Source organism: Myotis yumanensis, unplaced genomic scaffold (assembly GCF_028538775.1).
Source record: "Myotis yumanensis isolate MYYU_CA2020_CCGP unplaced genomic scaffold, mMyoYum1.0.hap1 SCAF_14, whole genome shotgun sequence".
In the NCBI taxonomy this organism is placed as follows: domain Eukaryota; kingdom Metazoa; phylum Chordata; class Mammalia; order Chiroptera; family Vespertilionidae; genus Myotis; species Myotis yumanensis.
Window position 1 is genome coordinate 28,673,878 of NW_027223765.1, and position 20,576 is coordinate 28,694,453.

At 37.7% G+C, this 20,576-nt stretch overlaps 1 protein-coding gene across 3 annotated transcripts in view; it reads right to left on the reverse strand.

Annotated features, from left to right (window-relative positions):
• The window catches only part of STAG1 (STAG1 cohesin complex component), a 332,216-nt gene that overhangs the window by 207,552 nt on the left and 104,088 nt on the right, over positions 1-20,576 (reverse strand). For all 3 annotated transcript variants that reach the window (XM_070433471.1, XM_070433469.1, XM_070433470.1), the window contains 2 exons: positions 19,781-19,883; positions 2,914-3,078 (listed from right to left, as the gene is read on the reverse strand). In XM_070433471.1, the coding sequence (XP_070289572.1) occupies positions 2,914-3,078; positions 19,781-19,883 (268 nt within the window). The remainder of the gene's footprint in view (positions 1-2,913; positions 3,079-19,780; positions 19,884-20,576) is intronic.

A 20,576-nucleotide genomic window follows, 5' to 3' on the forward strand; every position in this document is an offset into this window, starting at 1 on the left:
CCAACCGGTGGTCTGCGGACCACTGGTGGTCCGTGAGGTCCGAAAGGTTGGCGACCACTACTCTAAGAGATAAACAGAAAAGATAAAGAGAAGGGAATCAACATATATCATTATGGAAAACCATCAATTTACATAGGAAAGCAGTAAGAAAGAAAGAGAGGGGAAAAAAGAACTTTAAAACAACCATAAAATAATTAAATAGACAGCCTGAGAAAGTCCTTGCCTATCAATAATTAATCTAAATGCACAGAATTCTCCAATCAAAATCTAAAGTGGATGGATGGAAGGATAAATAACAAGACCCAAATACAAGGTGTCCCAAAATTCATGCAAGATTTGAATTTTGCGTGAGCATTAACAACAACAAAAAATAAAAGCCTAATTTTACTTGGTTTATTGAATCAGATTCTAATATCTGTTGCCCTTTGATTTCAATTCCTTCAATTTGATAAGCATTACCAAGTACCAATTATGGCCCAGGAGCAGGGACAATGAAGATCAATGAAGACCACGGCTTTGCATATGTGCCAGCAAAGCCGTGAAGGCCATTTACCCGATGTGCTATTCCATACATAACCCTATACTGTATACTTTATGAATCAATAAAAAACTTACAATTTTTAATTATAAACCTGTGTTTTCTATCAAAATTATTTCTTGCGTGAATTTTGGGACACCCTACATATGCTGGCTACAAAAGACTTACCTCAGCTTCAAGAACACATATAGGCTCAAAGTGAAGAGATGGCAAAAAATATTCCATGAAAGTAGAAAGTAGAAATAGCTATAACAATCATAAATATATATGCACCAAACATCAGAGCACCTAAATATATTAAGCAAATACTAATAGATGGGCAAAACAGACCTCAATACAACATTAGGGAACTTCAATATCCCATTTTCAAAAATAGATAGATCATATAAACATAAAATGAAGAAAATGTTGGGTTTGAACCATACATACTTCAGAGCAAATGGAACAGACAAATGCTGAGCATTCCAGCCAACAGATGCAGAAGACACATTCTTCCCAAGCACACATGAAAACTTCTTCAGGACTAATCACATAGTATTTCATAAAACAAGCTTTAGCAAATTTAAAGCTGAAATCATATCAAGTATCTGTTCTGACCAGAATGGTAGAAACTAGAAATCAGTAACACAGAAAATTGAAAAATCACAAAATGTGGAGATTAAACAAAATGCTACTGATCAATGAGTCAAAGAAGAAATAAAATGGGTAATCAAGAAATGCTTTGAAACTAACAAAAATGGAAGCACAACATATCAAAACCAATTGAATGCTGCAAAAGCATTTCTAAGAAGGCTACAACAATAAATCCCTATATTAAGAAACAAAAAAGATCTCAAATAATCAACCTCACTATACACCTCAGAGCACTAGAAAAAGAAAAACTAAGCCCAAGCACAGCAGAAGGAAGGAAACTAAATAAAGATCAGAGGAGAAATAAATGGAAAAGATCAATGAAATTAAGAGTTGGAGTTTCTGAAAAGAAACAAAATTGCCCAACATTTAGCTAAACTTCCTCAGAAAAAAAGAGGACTCAAATAAAATCAGAACTAAAAGGATATTATAAATTGATACCACAGAATACAACAGATCATGAGAAGCTAGTATGAACAATTATATGCCAACAAACTAAACAACCTAGAAGAAATGGATGAATTCATAGCAACATACAACTATGACTAAATAACGAAGAAATATAAAATATTAACAGACTGATTACTGCTATGAAGATTAAATCAGTAATCAAAAACCTCCCAAAATAAAAAATGCCAGAACCAGATTGTTTCACTGCTGAATACTACACCAAATATTTAAAGAATCCATGCCAATCCTTTTCAAACCAATCTTCCAAAAAAATGAAAAGGGAGGAAACCCTCTCAAATTCATTTTATGAGGCCAGCATTATACACATAACAAAGTCAGATGATACTGAACGGAGAGTATAGATGTAAAAATTCTCAGTAAAATATTACCAAGCCAAATTCAACAGCACATTAAAATAAAGCATTCACCATGATCAAGTGGGATTTGTTCCTGGGATGCAAAACTGATTCAAAATATGTAAATCAATAAATGTGATATACCACATTAACACAAGGAAACATAAAAATCGTAAGATCTTCTCAATAGGTGCAAACTTTTTTTTCAAATACATGATAAAAAACAGAGTACAGAAGAAACATATCCAACCTCAATAAAAACCATATATAACAAACCCACAGCCAACATTATACTCAGTGATATACTAGTAAGGTTGAAAGCTTTTTCTCTAAGATCAAGGACAAGAGTAGGGTTAACACTTTCACCACTCCTGTTCAACAGAGTACTGGAAATCCTAGCCACAGCAATGGGGCACGAGGGAAAAAAAAAAAAAAGGATCTCTTACCCTTTGAGACAACATGGAGGGACCTGGAAAGGATCATGCTAAGTGAAATAAGTCAGTCAGAGAAAGACAAATATCACATGATTGCACTCATATGGAATCTAAGTAACAAAATAAACTGATGAACAGAGTGGATCCAGAGATACAGAAGCATGGAACAGAGTGCAGAATCTCAGAGGGAAGGCAGGGGAGGGTGGATGGGTGGGAGATAATCAACCAAAGACCTGTATGCATATATGCAGAACCCATGGACACAGACAATAGGGTGCTGAAGGTCTGGGGCGGGGAGCAGGGGCAGGCTGGGGTGGAGGGGTGGTGGGGGAAGGGGACATTATGTAATACTTTCATCAATAAAGAATTTTATAGAAAAGTAGAATTATAAATTTCAAAAAAGAGAGTATATAAAATATCAATCTATACACTAACAAGTTCCACATAAATTGACTATTACTATATATTGACTATTATAAATAAAATAAAAACACTTAAAATTTACCTGCATTGCACTTTTCCCCAGTTTCACCACTTCAAATAATGTGACAGGCTCCCCTTCACCATTCTGTTGAGGGTGCCCATTAGCTCTTCCACGGCCTGTTCCTCTAATTCCAGCTTCAATTCTACTCTTCTCTCCTGGAGATTTTCGAGGTTTCTTATTTGTAGACTGAATAAAAAGATGAAGAAAAAAAATAAATGCAGGCATACTTTGCTTTCGACAGAATGATCTCAAATTATGTTTAATCCTGTGAAAGGTAGTTAGCACTATACTACTAAAGGCAAGAAACATAATCTAACCATAGGAAGATTTACAATTGTTTTCAGTGATAAAAGCACAATTTAGAAAGGCATGAAAATAAAGTTAAAGAAAAAGGATTTAGTATTTTGTACAACAATAATGCCAAGGTTGAACATTTTAACCATGTCCCCTCTTGACATATCCTTCTTTGTACCCTCCTCAATACTCTCCTTCTTCAGAAACCCTGCTCAATAAAACTACTTGGAAATAGTGTATATTTGATTTCTACTTAAGTACACAAGTATTTCTTAGCCACTCATGCAACAACTTTACATTTGAACATATTTGGAACCACTCTAGGTACTGGAAATATGGAAATAAGCAAAGTAAACATTCCTGCCTTGCTGGAGTTTACAAACTTCAATTAACATCCCATCTCATGCCCCAAGTTTTCAAATTTTTAAAATTGATTTTAGAGAGAGGGAAAGCAGAGAGTAGGGGAGGGGAGAGAGGGAGAGGAAGGAAAAGATGGAGAGAAACATTGACCTGTTGCCCCACCCATCCATGCATTCATTATTTGGTTGATTCCTGTGTGCTCTGACGGGGGATCAAACCTGCAACCTTGGCATATCATTGATTCTTGTATGTGCTCTGCAACCTTGGAGGACACTCAAACCAACTGAGCCACCTGGCTAGGGCTCATGTCACCAGTTAAAAAAAAAAAAAAATCAACACTAACTACCACCTTACCTATGTCTCACCTTTAGAGCGAAGGGTAATTTGATAGGATTGCTTGCACTTGCTGTTATTATTCGCATAAATTTCATTTATATATAAACGCATCATGGTTGCTGCTTTGCCAAACTCACCCAGGAAATTAATGTTGTTAATTGTAATAAATATTTCTTGAAACTCTCAACAGGCCTCATGATATCTTCCTTTCATTTCAGATACCTTCTCCCTCCCTATATTCCTTATCTGTTTAGTGTTACCTTAGGTCTCTCTTGAGCAAGCATGTCAAACTCGCAGCCCACAACGAATATTTTTGCGGCCCAGTCAATATAACGGTATGTAAGAAACATTTCAATAAAGATTTCGTAACTTAATTTTTATAAATCCTGTTACATATAATTATTAATAACGAACAATGTTCGATAATACTGATTACCATAATAGTGTTGCATTCATTTCCTTACGCGCCTTATGTGCAGGCGCACCATTTCTCTCCACTAATACTAGCAGCAAGTATTTTAGCAACCAATTGCCACGTCATTAGTCTTGGACTGACTTGTTAGGTGTGCACAACAGAAAATATTTCGCTTTCAGAGAACAAGAAAAATAGGTTTATTTGCGTTACGCTTATTAATTTGTGCAGTTATTCAGTGTCTAGTAAGTTAAAGTTCAAGAAAAAATGTTAATTTTTATTAAAATGTTCTATTTTATATTAACGATTACTCATTTATTTCAGCCCTTTGTATTCAGCATGTCTCTATCGAAATAAACCTATGTTTCTATGAAAATTGAAGCTTTTGTTTTTTTGCAGCCCACATAAACTTAAACCTTGTTTATTTGGCCTGTGTTAGCCTTTGGGTTTGACATACTTGCTCTTGAGTATCTGTTCTCAGTATTTATATTCTCTTTTGAGTGATTTATTTTCCTAATAGCTTGTTCAGTTATTAATTTATTGCCCTTCACCTCCAAACCCACCCTTATTTGTCCCACTTTGTGATGCTGGAGCTGAACCCTGTAAACATTTATCTTTTGTCATCTGCTGCAGTGTTAGGCTTTGTAACTAGAGGGCACTGGAGGAATACTACAAAGCGTAGCATGGAGGGGCTTCTCTCCCAGCTTACAGTATTGTTCCCTTCATTTTATATTCCTGTGTTCTTAGTACACTTTCACTCCTTTTAATAAATAGCCTTACAACCACTTTTGTGTGTGGATTTATACATAGTGAGCTTACTGCTTATTTAATTACATTATTTAGAAGTTTTATATTTACCCCCTCAAAATGGTGAAGACAGTACAGAGAATTCCCATATACATCACATCTAGTTACCATTTGTCTGATACATTTGCTACAATTTAATGAACCAATACTGGTACATTAACAAAAGTCCATACTTCAGACTTTCTTAGTTTTTGCCTAATGACCTTTTTATTTTTGAGGACTCCACCCAGAATAAATAAACTACTCTTGGCTGTGACGGTTTTTAGATTTGTCTGATTTTTGGTGACCTTGACAGATTTGAGAAATTACTGGTCAAGTATTTTGCACAATGCTTCCCAACTGGGTTTGCCTCTTGTTTTTCCCATGACTAGACTAGAACTGTAGGTTTGGGATGATCTGAGAGATAAAGTGTTACTTTTAAGTTCCTCATATCAAGAGTACATATATATTACCAACACAATTTATCACTGTTAATGTTGATCTTAATCAGTTGGTTAAGGTAATGTTTGTCAAGTTTCTCCACTGTAAAGTTACTTTTACTTCATTTTCCATACTGTACCGTTTGGAACAAAGTTATCACAAGCACCCACATTTCAGGGATGGGAAATTATACTCCACCCCCCTGAGGGAGAAATATTTACACATATTATTTGGAATCCTTCAGAGTGGGAGATTTGTCTATTCTCAGTTACATATTTAATCATTGATACTAATGTGGGCTAATCAATATTTATATTATACTTTGGATTATATTCCAACACTATTTTATTTTCTTGTTCAACTGGTTTCAGCTGTGGCCACTGGGAAGCTTAGTTGGCTTCTATGTCCATTTGACATATTCTCATCAGTATGAGTATGTGCACATGTGTGTGAATTTTAAACAAGCCTATATAATAAAGAGCTAATATGCAAATTGTCATCACACCCTCACACCATAACAGCTCAGACATTCAACACTGGGGAGAGAGGGATGGGAACCAGCCAGGCACAAATGAGCTCACGAGAGACGAATGGGTACCAGCCAGGCACAAATGAGCTCGTGAGAGAGGAATGGGGACCAGCCAGGCTGTGGCCTGGGAGAGGGACAAGCCGCACGCCCCGTGGTCCCCATGGTCCCCGTGGTCCCAGGCGCCAGTGGCTGTGCCTGTACCGCGGTCCGGGTGCCAGAGGCTATGTCTGCACCTGTGGCCAGGGAGAGGGACAAGCTGCCCACCCCGTGGTCCTGGGCGCCAGCACCTGCGGCCTGGGAGAGGAACAAGCCACCTGCCCCGTGGTCCCGGGCGCCCCCAAGGGGTCCCAGATTGGAGATGGTGCAGGCCAGGCTGAGGGACCCCCCACCCTACCCGTGCACAAATTTCGTGCACTGGGCCTCTACTCTATATTCATAAAATTCACTCTTTTTAACAAATGCATAGTGTTGTGCATGCATGATTCTGGTATCATAGAGAAAAGTTTCATCACCTTAAAAGATCTCTGAGCTTCACCTATTCAAACTTCCCATTTTCTCTTAACAAACGCTAAATTTTTTTTGTCATCACTATAGTCTTTTATAGTCAGTCATATAATTGAAATTACACAGTACCTGTAGCCTTTTCAAATTGGCATCTTTCATTTTAATAATTTGCATTGAAGAGTCAGCCATGTCTTCCAGTGGCTATATAGTAAACTTCTTTCTATTTCTAAATAATATTCCATTATATGGATGTGCCACAATTGTTGTCCCTTTACCTAATAATGGACATCTCAGTCACCATTTTTGGTAATTAGGCATAAAGTGATTATACACACTCACATGCAAGGCTTTGTGTGGACGTTATTTTCAAAGCAGTATCAACACTTAGAAGGATGATTACTGAATAATACGGTAAAATTATTTTTAGCTTTGTATGAAACTGCAAAACTACTTTCTAAAATGGCTGTACCATTTTGTCTATTCACCAGCAAAAAATAAGAGTTCCTGTTCCTTCACATCCTTGCCATGAAATTGTTAATTGTCAGGTTTTTAAATTTCAGCCATTCAAACAGATGTGTAATGGTATCTTTCTTAATTTGCAATTCCTGAATGACATATCATTCATTCCTATATGTCCTTCCAGAGACATTTAAACATAATAAAAAAATGCAAAAGTAAAATTTTTAAAAGGCATAAATAAATGGAAACCCTAGCCCATGTACATAAATTGGAAGACTCAGTATTGTTAAGATGTCAATACTACCCAAAGTGATCAACAGATTCAATGAAATATCTATCAAAATCCCAATGACCTTTTTGGAGAAATAGAAAAGAAAATTTTTATTTAATAGAAAATCTCAAAGGATGTTGAGTAGCCAAAACAATCTTGAATAAAGAACAACACTGAAAGACACACATTTTCTGATCGCAAAACTTACTACAAAGCTATAGTAATCAAAACTGTAGTGCTAACATAAAGGCAAGCCAACCAATTGAAAAGAATAGAGACCCAAGAAATAAACCCTCACATACATGGTTAAATACTTTTTGACAAGAGTACCAACACTTGCCCTGACCGGTTTGGCTCAGTGGATAGAGCGTCGGCCTGCAGACTCAAAGGTCCCAGGTTCGATTCCAGTCAAGGGCATGTACTTTGGTTGCGGGCACATCCCCACTAGGGGGTGTGCAGGAGGCAGCTGATCGATGTTTCTCTCTCTCTATGCCTTCCCCTTCCTCTCTGTAAAAAATCAATAAAATATATTTTAAAAAATTCCTTTAAAAAAAAAAAGAGTACCAACACTATTCAATGAAGAGTAAAAAAAACAACCCACAGAATAGGGCAGTGATGGCGAACCTATGACACGCATGTCAGAGGTGACACGCAAACTCATTTCTTTTGGTTGATTTTTCTTTGTTAAATGGCATTTAAATATATAAAATAAATATCAACAATATACATCTTTGTTTTACTATGGTTGCAAATATCAAAAAATTTCTATATGTGACACGGCACCAGAGTTAAGTTAGTGTTTTTCAAAATGCTGACACGCCAAGCTCAAAAGGTTCGCCATCACTGGAATAGGAGAACATATTTGCAAATCATATATCTAATATGAAATCAATACCCAGAATATATAAAAGCCTCTTAAAACAACAAAACAACATATCTGAAAATGGTTAAAGGACTCATTTGAATAGACATTTCTCCAAAGAAGATAAACAAATGGCCAATAAGCACATGAAAAGATGCTCAATATCACTAATCAATGGAAAAATGAAAATCAAAACTACAATGAGATGCCACCTTATACCTACAAGGGGCTATTATCAAAAAAAGAGAAAACAAGTCTTGGCAGGTGGCTACTACCAAAAAAAGAATATAAGTCTTGGGGAGGATTTGGAAAAATTGCAATTCTTGTGCACTGTTGCTGAAAATGTAAAATTTGGTACAGCTATTGTGGATAACAGTACGGCTGTTCCTCAAAATATTAACAATAGAATTCCATGTGATCCAGCAATTTACACATCTGGATATATATCTAAAAGAACTGAAAGCAGAGTTTCAAAAGATATCTGTATAACCATACTCATAGCAACATTGTTCATAACAGCTAAAACTTGGAAGCAATCCATTGGTGGATGGATAACCAAATGTGCTATACATGTACACTGGAATGTTAATTCAGTCTTAAAATGGAAGAAAATTCTGACATATGCTACAACATGGATGAACCTCGAGGACATTATGCTAAATGATGTAAGTTAGTAACAAGAAGACAAATACTGTATGATTCCACTTATATCAGCTACTTAGTCAAAATCAGAGTCAACAAGTGGAATGGTGATTGCCAGAGACTAAGGGGAGGAGAGAATGGGGAGTTTAAAGATGGATGGTGGTAGTGACTGCACAACATTATGAATATATTTCATACAACTGAACTATACACTTAAAAATGATTAAGTTGGTTAAATCTTACATGTATTTCAACAATAAAAATATTGAGAAAAAAACTAAAAGAACTGAAAGCAGGGTCTCAAAAGATATCTTATGCACAGATGTGCATCATCCTATTTTCATTATCAATATATTTTGTAGTCAATTTCTATCAAGATCTAGAAAATGTCTTATTATTTTCTAAAAGCTACAATGCTCCACAGCAGAGATGTATGTTACTTTACTTAGCCATTAATCTGTTGATGGACATTTATTTTGTTTGGGATCTTCTATTATTACAAATAATAATACAACAAATAAGCCTGTGTATGTTTAGGAATATTTGTGTGTGTAAAAGTAAAATACCCATAATTCTCACACTCAAAAGTCTTTTAGCATTGGTTATAAATATGGCAAAAAATATAGATAAAAAAACAGAAACCCATTTGATCTTATCTAGGTTCTATCCATATTTTCCCCCATTATCAGAAGGATGATTTTCCTAGTACAGATCTAGACAGTAATATATAGTAACTAGTGGCCTGGTGCACGAATTCGTGCACATAGAAAGGCAATTAGAAAAATACTTTAATATCGCTATTTGCCCTTTATAATAGAAGTGTCAGAGATGAAAGAAAATTAGCAAAATGTGTATGTAAATAATATATAAATTGACTAATAAATAACACATGATATAACAACAAAGATATGATATAAAAACAACACTGATAAAAACAATGACTGGTAAATTGATTAAACTTATTCTAATATCTCTTTGTATACCACAGTAAGAGTAAAAAAACACTTTCAGAGTGCTTGACTAATTTACCTTGTGATGAAGTATTTACACCTTTAATATCACATGCTCTTCGAACTTGAGAGAAAGCAACATATAACTGACCATGTCTGAAAATGGATTCAGGTAGGAATATTCCTACTGTCTAGATTGGCGCCAGCGAGAGCTTTATATGTATCGCACATGTTTGAGTCAATGTTTATTTTTAAATTGCCAGTGCGTGTCATATGTGCCAGCCAGTCAGTCAGTTGGACAGACATGGTTGGTCACTTAGCCTTTTATATATATAGATGATGCAGAAAGACAATCCAAAAGCTGATGTTCAGAAAGACTGTCACTATTTAAAGAGTAAGTAAGGTAGAGGGAAAATCATAACAGGGCTCACTCAATCTTTAGCTTATATGCAAGGAGTACAATTTAAAGAGTAATAATACATACACAATCCTTTAATTACTTGTGACTTGCCAGGCTGCCTTCCCTATACTTTTTTGGCCACACAGGTCAGGCCACCTGTAGTCCCATTCCTGAACAAGGACCAAAGGTGCTCTCAAATCAAAGAAATGGATGATGTTCTATGTAAAACGTGCTTGGTTGGTCCAGTTCTCATGTTGTGCCATCTTTTTTTTTTTTTTTTTTTTTAATATATTTTATTGATTTTTTACAGAGAGGAAGGGAGAGGGATAGAGAGTTAGAAACATCGATGAAAGAGAAACATCGATCAGCTGCCTCCTGCACATCTCCTCCTGGGGATGTGCCCGCAACCCAGGTACATGCCCTTGACCGGAATCGAACCCGGGACCCTTCAGTCCACAGGCCGACGCTCTATCCACTGAGCCAAACCGGTTTCGGCATGTTGTGCCATCTTAACAACTGAATCTTTGTCCTGGTGGGTGTCACTTAGTGGTTAGAGCACCTGCCCGTGCACTAAAGGGTCAAGGGTTCGTTCCCCATTCCAGGGCACAACTTAGGTTGCAGGTTCAATGCCTGGCCCTGGTCAGAGAGCATGCGGGAGGCAACCAATCAATGTCTGCCTGCCTCTTTTTTTCCCTTCACTCCTACTTTCCACTCTCTCTAAAAATGAATGAAAAAATAATGAATGAGGATTAACAAAATAAAAAAATAAAGAGCTGTGTCTTGGCCTTAATTTGCAGGTTAATAATACCTTAGTAACCCATATAATAACTCAGTAACCCAGTTCCTCTTGAACTAGTATTATCCTACTACTAGAGGCCCGGTGAACGAAATTTGTGCACTCGTGCGGGGGGGGGGGGGGGGGGGTCCCCTCAGCCAAGATTGCAAGAGGATGCAGACCAGGCCAATGGACCCCACTGGTGCACGATCGAGGCCAGGGAAGCATGTGGGAGGTTGGCCAGCTGGGAAGGGAACGCAGGAGGGCTCCAGGGTATGTTCAGCCCATCTCACTCAGTCCCGATTGTCCGGACCCCAGCAGCAAGCTAACCTACCGGTCGGAGCGTCTGCTCCCTGGTGGTCAGTGCACATCATAGCGAGTGGTTGAGTGGCCTTAGCATATCATTAGCATATTACGCTTTGATTGGTTGAACGGACAACCAGATGACCGGACACTTAGCATATTAGGCTTTTATTATATAGGATTATCCATTTACTCCAGGGACTAAAGTCCTATCCTTGAATCCCAGGCCACAACAGTCTGCCAGACCTGTATACACACTAGCTCTTCTAGCTCAACAAAGATCTTTAAATGCTTACTGATCCCAGAGACATAGTCTTCTTCATGGAAAAAGATCAGCTTACTCCATCTACTCCCAAGATAGGAAATCTTTCTTCTATTAATAGCAAGTGGAACTCTTCCCAAATACTGCTTCAACTTAGTAGTCATGTGTAGTTTATGTTTTGACTCCTGGAGTCTCACTTATTCTACCTTTCATAATTCATACCCAAATGATACATATGTGATATTACTGCTAAATATGCATAATCTGAATTTGACTCAATTTACAGAATACAAGGTATTAGAAATCAGATTTTTTTGCTCAGGCAACATAACTTTGATTTCTTTATTCATCATGTAGTTACTATGTACCAGACACATAAAAACACTGACCCTTGCATGTAGCACAACACATCCTATATAATAAAAGGCTAATATGAAAATTGACTGAACAGCCGAACAACCGGTTGCTATGACGTGCACTGACCACCAGGGGCAGCTCCTGTGTTGAGCATCTGCCCCTGGTGGTCAGTGCACTCCCACAAGGGGGAGTGCCACTCAGCCAGAAGCCGGGCTCATGCCTGGCGAGTGCAGCGGTGGTGGTGGGAGCCTTTCCCGCCTCCACGCCAGTCGGACATCCCCCAAGGGCTCCCAGGCTACAAGAGGGTGCAGGCCGGGCTGAGAAACACCCCCCCACCCCCGAGTGCACGAATTCCGTGGACTGGGCCTCTAATAGCTTTCAAAGAACTTACAGTATTTAAGATGTACTTTTCAACATTCTAATACAGGGGTCCTCAAACTTTTTAAACAGGGGGCCAGTTCACTGTCCCTCAGACCGTTGGAGGGCCGGACTATAGTTTAAAAAAAAAAAACTATGAACAAATTCCTATGCACACTGCACATATCTTATTTTGAAGTAAAAAAACAAAACGGGAACAAATACAATATTTGTATTTGCATGTGGCCCCGCGGGCTGTAGTTTGAGGACCCCTGTTCTAATACAATTGACAACTGACGGTGGAGGAGAAATGCTTGTGCTTTCTTTTTCATAAACATTGGTGTAAGAAAGATTTCTATGGTCCACAGAGTTAATAATATAGACTCTAGGGTTATATGTTCATTGCTGTAGCTAATTCAAAGCAAACAGTAGGGAGAAAAAGATGTTAATAAATATCTGTAGAAAAATAAAACTACCTAAAACAAAGCCTGCCTCAATGTATTATGTAATGAATGTTATGGACAATATTCTCAGGAAGTAACAAAGATATACACTCTTCACTGCATCTTTGTGAAAATGTTGCAATTTAGTGTCAGAGGTTTTTAATTAATCTTTAAGACAAATGCCTTACTACAACTATATACTATTTAATCTAAATGTATACTTACACTTCTGGTAAACAGTTTTAAGTAAAAGTTACTATGGCAGTATAGGAAAATTATTCAAAATTACTCTATCCCAAAGCTATGAATAGGTTACATTGCAGTATGAATGAGCAATAACTTTTCTATAAGCTTTAACAGACACAGAGACACCAACTTTCTTTACCTTTGTGCCTTACCTGTATTTATTCATATGTTATAAATATGAAATAACCCCTACCTTTCACAAATAATGTATAAACGTTAACTGCAACAGATTAGTGCAAAATCTTTAGATACATATAATTGAAAGAAAAACAGAAACGCAAATAACTACAATATAATATAGTAAACTATAGTATATAAAAATATTCTGTAAAGGAATTTGGTTCAAGACAAGTGTTGAAAGGGTTCTATGAAGGAAAAGATTACTTCTAGTAGCTATGAACAGGAAAAGTTTCACAGAATAGATGAGCTGCAAGTTGGAATTTAATGAATTAGTAAAATCAGTAAGATCAGCATAAATAGAACTTAGGAAACGAGGATTCCAGAAAGACAAAACACCATAGACTAAGGCAATGATGGCGAACCTTTTGAGTTCGGCGTGTCAGCATTTTGAAAAACACTAACTTAACTCTGGTGCCGTGTCACATGTATAAATTTTTTATATTTGCAACCATAGTAAAACAAAGATGTATATTGTTAATATTTATTTTATATATTTAAATGCCATTTAACAAAGAAAAATCAATCAAAAAAATGAGTTCGCGTGTCACCTCTGACAGGCGTGTCATAGGTTCGCCATCACTGGACTAAGGTGTAGAAGTAGGAAAGCACAAGCCACGTGCAGAAGGACAAAGATATGTATCTGACTGAATGACAGGCTATCATTAGGGAAACACAATAAAATATTAAGTGTAAGGTAAGTCAAAAGAACATTCCCCAAAACAAAGACACTTCTTGCTATTTGAACAAGTTTTTGCAAAGGTTAACCTGGTACCCTGGCCGGTACCAGGGCTTAGTTGGTTGGCGGGTTTGATTCCTGGTCAGGGCACATATCAAGTACCGGGTTCGATACTTGGTAAGAGCACATGCTGGAGGCAACCGATGTTTTTTAAAAAAGTGAACCTGGAAGTATTTAAAAGGATGAAAGGGAAAACAAAAAAGATTAAAAGTAGAGAGATAGTAGAAGGGAATTACAGAGAAGACACTGTGAAATAAAATTTCATCAGATGTACAATCTCATTAGATATAGTAGAGAGGGGAAGAAACTTTGGAATAGAAAATTCAATAGTGACTCATGTTTTCATTCTGGGTTTTTGGAAAAATTTTGGTATACTTTAAGAAAATTAAGGAAGTCAGAACTAAAAACTAGTCTATGGAAATTCATATTGAAGCATTAGGAATAAAGTGGCATCATGTCTGCAACTTATTCTCAAACAGTTAAAAAATAAGTAAGAGGTATATAATATATATTTATATATGATGCTACTATACATAATATATATGCATGTGTTTGTATACATAGAGAGAAAATATAAAACAAATCTAGTAAAATGCTAACAGTTGGACAATCTGCATTCTTGTAACTCTTCTATGACGGAAATTATTTCAAAATAAAAAGAATTTTAAAAAGGAAAAAAAAGAGTGGTGATTTAACAGAATTAAACACCATTTATTAAATAAGCATGTACTGAAAAGTCAGACACAGTTAAAAAAAAAGATACAGCTTAACTTCTAGAGGGAGAGAGACAGTAAGTAAATAAAACGTATACTATGTTAGATAGCAATAGTGCTCTAAAGAAAGGAGAAAACACACACACACACACACACACGCACGCACACGCACACGCACACGCAAACAGAAGGGAATTGTAAGTCCCCTTGGATAGGAGTGAGGATTTTAAATCTTTAGGGGAGGCCTCAACAAGAAGTTGAAACAGAGGGCCCTGAAACAAGGAGCAAGACTGAAAGGACCGAGAAAAAGCTTAATGATGGTGGTTTAGTCTAGTTTTGTAGGAAAAATAATTTGTTTATTTTCAAATCAATTGGATAGGATTTGCTGATAGAATGGATACAGGCTGAGAAAGACAGAGTCAAAATGACTAAAAGATTTATAGCCTGAGCAACCAGAGAGATGAAGTTGACATATGGAAGAGAGGTGGGCAGGGGAATAGAAAGCTTGGGAGTTTCGTTTTTAAAACATCTTTGGCCCATTAAATATTTAAGTAAAGATGTTCAACAAACATTTGGTTATGAGTCTGGAGTCCAGGCCAGAGACATAAAACTAAGTGACATAAGCTTAGATGTGTTATTTTAAGTTATGAGATTGGATGTGATCACCAAAAGAGTAGTGTGTGTAGACAGAGAAAATGATGTCCATTATTTGTTAATGCAATCATAGAGTTAGTATAAACATGATACTATATAGTGTCTACTTAGAGATCAGTAATTACTTGCGTAGAGAACTATAACAAATATGAATTAGGACAACTGCAAAATAAGGGTGGTTTAATAAGTAGCAAAAGTCTTTGAAATAACAGTACGCCAAAAAGAAATAACAAAAACGAGATATCCCCTAAGAACTAAGAAATGGAAAACAATATTGCCCATATCAGAAAGTCCTTATATACACTATTACTATCATGTGACTGAGTAAATGACTGAGTAAATGAATAAAACCAGAAACCCATGAAGTCTTCCTCAAAAGTATAAATAGTATTAAAATCTTATATAATAAAATGGTAATATGCAAATTGACCCTAACAGCAGAATGACCAGAATGACCACTGGACCAGTAACTATGAGGCGAATGGCCACCCGCGGTGTGGGTAGTTACATCCTAGGCCAGTATCTTCACTGACAAAGTCAACCTTTACCTTAACTGAGCCTATCTGTCTTTTTGCATCTATAATAACATACCCTTGAAATGTCTGGGTAACTTGTAACTTCCCTTTATCTGGACCCCTTGGGGCACAACCTAATGTGCCTGGGCTTCAGGACAGATACCACAGATTCCTTCATTGTTATGTTAATTGTTCCTGCACCCACCTAAGTATGTGTCTATCATTTCACTTTTTATCCAATCCCAGGGATTTCCCTGCTTTGCTTTCTCCTGCCTCTCTAGTCTATCACCAATGGATTTCCTGTAACCCACCTATGTGCCTTTCCTTTGATTGCAATGTATACTAGTAAATACAGATGTAACCCACCATTCTCTGGTCTCAATTTGTTGAGGTTCTGCTTCCCGGCATATGTCAACAGTTTGGCTCAAATAAACTCACAAAAATTCTTTACAGGTTTCACCCGTGTTTTTACATTAACAAACCAATGAATGCATAAGAAAGTGGAACAACGAATCAATATTTTTCTCTCACTTTCTTGCTTTCTCTCAAATTACTCAATAATTTTTTATTTTTAGTAAGAAAATCTCCATGCCATTTTCAGAACAGGTACTGGGGCATAACTCAAATATGACCATTCTGACAATTATACCTCTCAATATTAAGTAATAGTTTGGCATTTTGGCATTCTTAAAAAAAAGAGTTTGGAAGTTAGAATCTTTTACTATTATAAATAATACTAAAACAAGTAAGTCTGTGGCAAATTACATTAGGAAAGTTACCACTTTCTATTTTTGTTTTGTATTTTGTTAACTGTATATAAGAACTATTTCATAATATTGGTGTGAGGATTTAAGTGACATAAAAATTACCATCTCAGTGCAAAGTCCAGAGTACAAACTCAGAAAATCTTGTTTGTTTCCAAGATCAAGACATAGTCCTGGGTCAGGTGGAAGTGTAGGTAGATAGCCATGTGAGCTAATGAGTATGAAAATATGGACTAAAGTCTAACTAACACAAGTCTCTAGAATGTTATTATCTTACCTGGGCAACATTTTTTTTCCCAATTTTTATAAACATAAGATGAACATGTACTATTTACTTCCTACAAATTCAAGTAAGAAATCACATAGGCAAAAGTTTATACTCCTACCTTCAAGCAAGTTTAGTCTAATTTCCAATTTTGCTTGTATATCCATGAGTCCCAGAAAAAGCAATGTTATTTGCCTAGAGCAGCCGTGGGCAAACTACAGCCCACGGGCCAGATCCGGCCCGTTTGAAATGAATAAAACTAAAAAAAAAAAGACCGTACCCTTTTATGTAATCATGTTTACTTTGAATTTATGTTAGTTCACACAAACACTCCATCCATGCTTTTGTTCCGGCCCTCCGGTCCAGTTTAAGATCCCATTGTGGCCCTTGAGTCAAAAAGTTTGCCCACCCCTGACCTAGAATCTCAGAAAAATCATACAAAGGGGAGCTAGAATCGTCTCCAGCTTCTAAGTGCAAGACTCTTTCACTTTTCTCAAAATGTTTTTGTAAAAAAATGTTGTATCACCAAATACTTCTACAAAATTAAGAGGAATTATAAAGAGTGATTACAATGCATATCTTTTCCTCCATAATATTTTGCCCTTTAAATAAACATGGAGGATAAAAGTAAGGTAGAGAAAAATGGTAGAAGTCATCCTGGAAAAGTAAAGGGTATGAAGTTTCACTGAAGTTAATTAAAAACTGTGGCAAACAAACACTGATGAAACAGCAAACACATAAAAAAATAGTAAGTCACTACAAAGAAGATATATATCTATCTATTCCATGTGTGTGTGTGTGTGTGTGTGTGTGTGTGTGTGTGTGTGTGTATATATATAAATAAATAAAAAGCCAGGGACCGGAACGCCAGAACGACCAGAATGACTGGTTGCTATGATGCCCACTGTGGCCAGAGACCCAGCCCGATTAGGGGGTGGGGCCGGCTAGCCAACCTCCCGTGGTCCCTCCCCCCAGCCAGACCCACCCTGCGGTCCTTTCCCCTGGCTAGCCCCGCCCCACCCCGATGGCCCACAGTCCATCCCCCAGGCCTGCCCCACCCCTGATCCCCCCCCCAATAGGGGGCGGGGCTGGCCAGCCAACCTCCTGCAGGCCCTCCCCCTGCCCAGCCCCACCCTGCCCCCGATGGGGTCCCACCAACCCAATAGGCCCACAGTCCCTCCCCCCAGCCAGCCCCTCCCCTGATCGCCCCCCCTTACCCCAATAGGAGGTGGGGGTGGCAGGCCAGCCAACCTCCTGCAGGCCCTCCTCTCACCTGGCCCCAACCCAGATCATCCCCCCTACCCCGATCAGGGGCAGGGCTGGTCAGCGAACTGCCTGCAGTCCTTCCCCCAGGCCGTTGGCCCCTGATCGGCCCTCCATCCCATTTGGGGGCAGGGCCAGCTGGTCCACTGCCCACAGCCCCTCCCCATGGCCTGCCCCACCCCCGATCAGCAGCCCCCACCACCCCGAATGGCCTGCAACCCCTCCCCCCAGCCAGCTCCATCCCCCCACACCAATTGGGGGTGGGGCTAGCCAGCCATCCTCCCCCAGCCCCTCCCCCGGCCGCTGACCTCCAATTGGTCCCCCCACCCCATTGGAGTTGGGGCCTGCTAGCCAATTGTCCATGGCCCCACCAGCCAGCTGGCCCAGCCCTGATTGGGGCGGCCGGCCAGCCAACCTCCTGCTGTCTCTTCCTCCCCACAGGCCCGGCCCCGATCCACCCCGATTGGGACCAGACCAGCCGGACCCCACCTGTGCACAAATTTGTGCACTGGGCCTCTAGTGTGTGGTGTGTGTGTGTGTGTGTGTGTGTGTGTATAAATCCTAAGTCACTACAAAGGACATATATATAAATAACTGGTTAAATAACAATCATCAATTAAAAAAGGTAGATCCTGTGTGTCATAATTCAAACCAACAAACTGTATTTTAAAAGTAATAACATTTATGAAATGATTATAAACTTTAAATTGGTTATTTGGTGATATTAATAAAATATTGCTACCTTGGGACATGATAATGATATTAGAGTGATGTTTAAAAAAAACAATAGAGAAAGTAAAGCCTTTTTTAAAAAATATATTTTTATTGATTTCAGAGAGGAAGGGAGAGATGGAAACATCAATGATGAGAATCACTGATCGGCTGCCTCCTGCAGGCCCCCTACTGGGGATTGAGCCCGCAACCTGGGCATGTGCCCTTGACCAGAAGTGAACCTGAGACCCTTTAGTCCCGCAGGCCAACACTATCCACTGAGCCAAAACGGCTAGGGTGTAAAGTTCTTATCTTTTAGTACTACATTCTGAAATATTTATAGATGAAATGATGTCTAAGATAACCTTCAAAATAACATGGAAAGGAAAACAGGGGTAGAGAGATAAAATAAGATTGGCCATGATTTGATAACTGCTATAGCTGGGCAATGGTTACATGAAGGGTTCATTATACTATTATGTATCCTAAAAAAGAGGCTGAAATATTCTATAAGAACTTTTATAAAACAGATAAAATTGCTAATGGCAAATATCATAAAAGTAGTGTAAATAGTACAAGCTTTAACTCCTTGACACATTCATAATATTGTCTCAAATAGCTTATGCTGCCTTAAATGATGACTCACGTACTCAGAATAATAAAGATATCCCTCAAAGTAAGAATGCTTAGAGCTCTTCTAAACTCCTCAATCATGTATGAATGAGAATATATTCTGAGACTGGCCTCAAATCCCAAACTAATACTACCAAACTACAAACATAGGTTCTCACAAGAAATCAGAGTTGCATTTAAAAAGCAGGGAAGTCATAACTAACTATACCTCATTCCATGTAAATCATTTCTATGTCTTCACGTAGAGTACCATTTACTTGCAAGAGAAACACAGAGAGCAAGAAAGATACTATAACCATTATCCCTTTTGTGATTACTACCTAAGGCAATTTATGAAGTAAAGTTGCTAAGAATCTTTAGTAGTCACTAAAAGTATTAACAGTACTAGAATTAACAAACAGCTCTTATCAAGCTCCTTTACTTGGTCATCATTATAGAAACAAAGAAGAGAAGCATAATACATACTGGAGGCCGGCCAGGACGACCCCTTTTCCTTTTCCCTTTGACTTCAGTTTCTTCAAGTTCGCTGCCAGCATCAGAATGAGCAGTAGTTTCATTAGTTGAATCCCTAGAAGATGTGATATATTACTTTAGTGAACAAATTAATTCATAAAGACAATGCAGTATTGTTCCACTATTTTTCTTACCTCCTATTATATGGATGCTTAGAAGTGGTTTATACTTCTACTTTAGCAAATCAAAAATGTTATCCTCCCTGGCTAATATCACATAACATTGAGTGAAATGAAGCTCCCAAATAGAGAAATAAAAAGGAGGAAATGACTATGAAAATGGCAGCTGCTATACAAAATATAAATGTAAAATACAATGGGAAAAGACTAATTCTTCAATATGAAAAGAAAGGTTTGGGAAGAATTTTACTCGTTTTATAAATCATGAAAGTCAGTGGTGGGCTGGTAATTGTTTAACAACTGGCTCTTCCAAAAATATATATATATATATATGCACATAAACTTAGAAATGTTACCAATATAAAGGTAGATTCCATGTCGCTCATTTATTCACATAAAATGATTTCGATAATTTTTCCAAAGTCCTGTATTCATAACTAACCTAAGGTTGCAAGTGAAGAACAAATAGGGTTTTGACATGAAAGATGGCTTATACCTTTGTTCACTTGAATGAATAAAATGCAAGTGAAATGAAAAAGACATTTGTTGGAACTTAAATCATTGTTCAATGGTATAAACAACTTCTTCATTGAATTGGATAACAAATCTCAAATACTGGACTGCTTCAA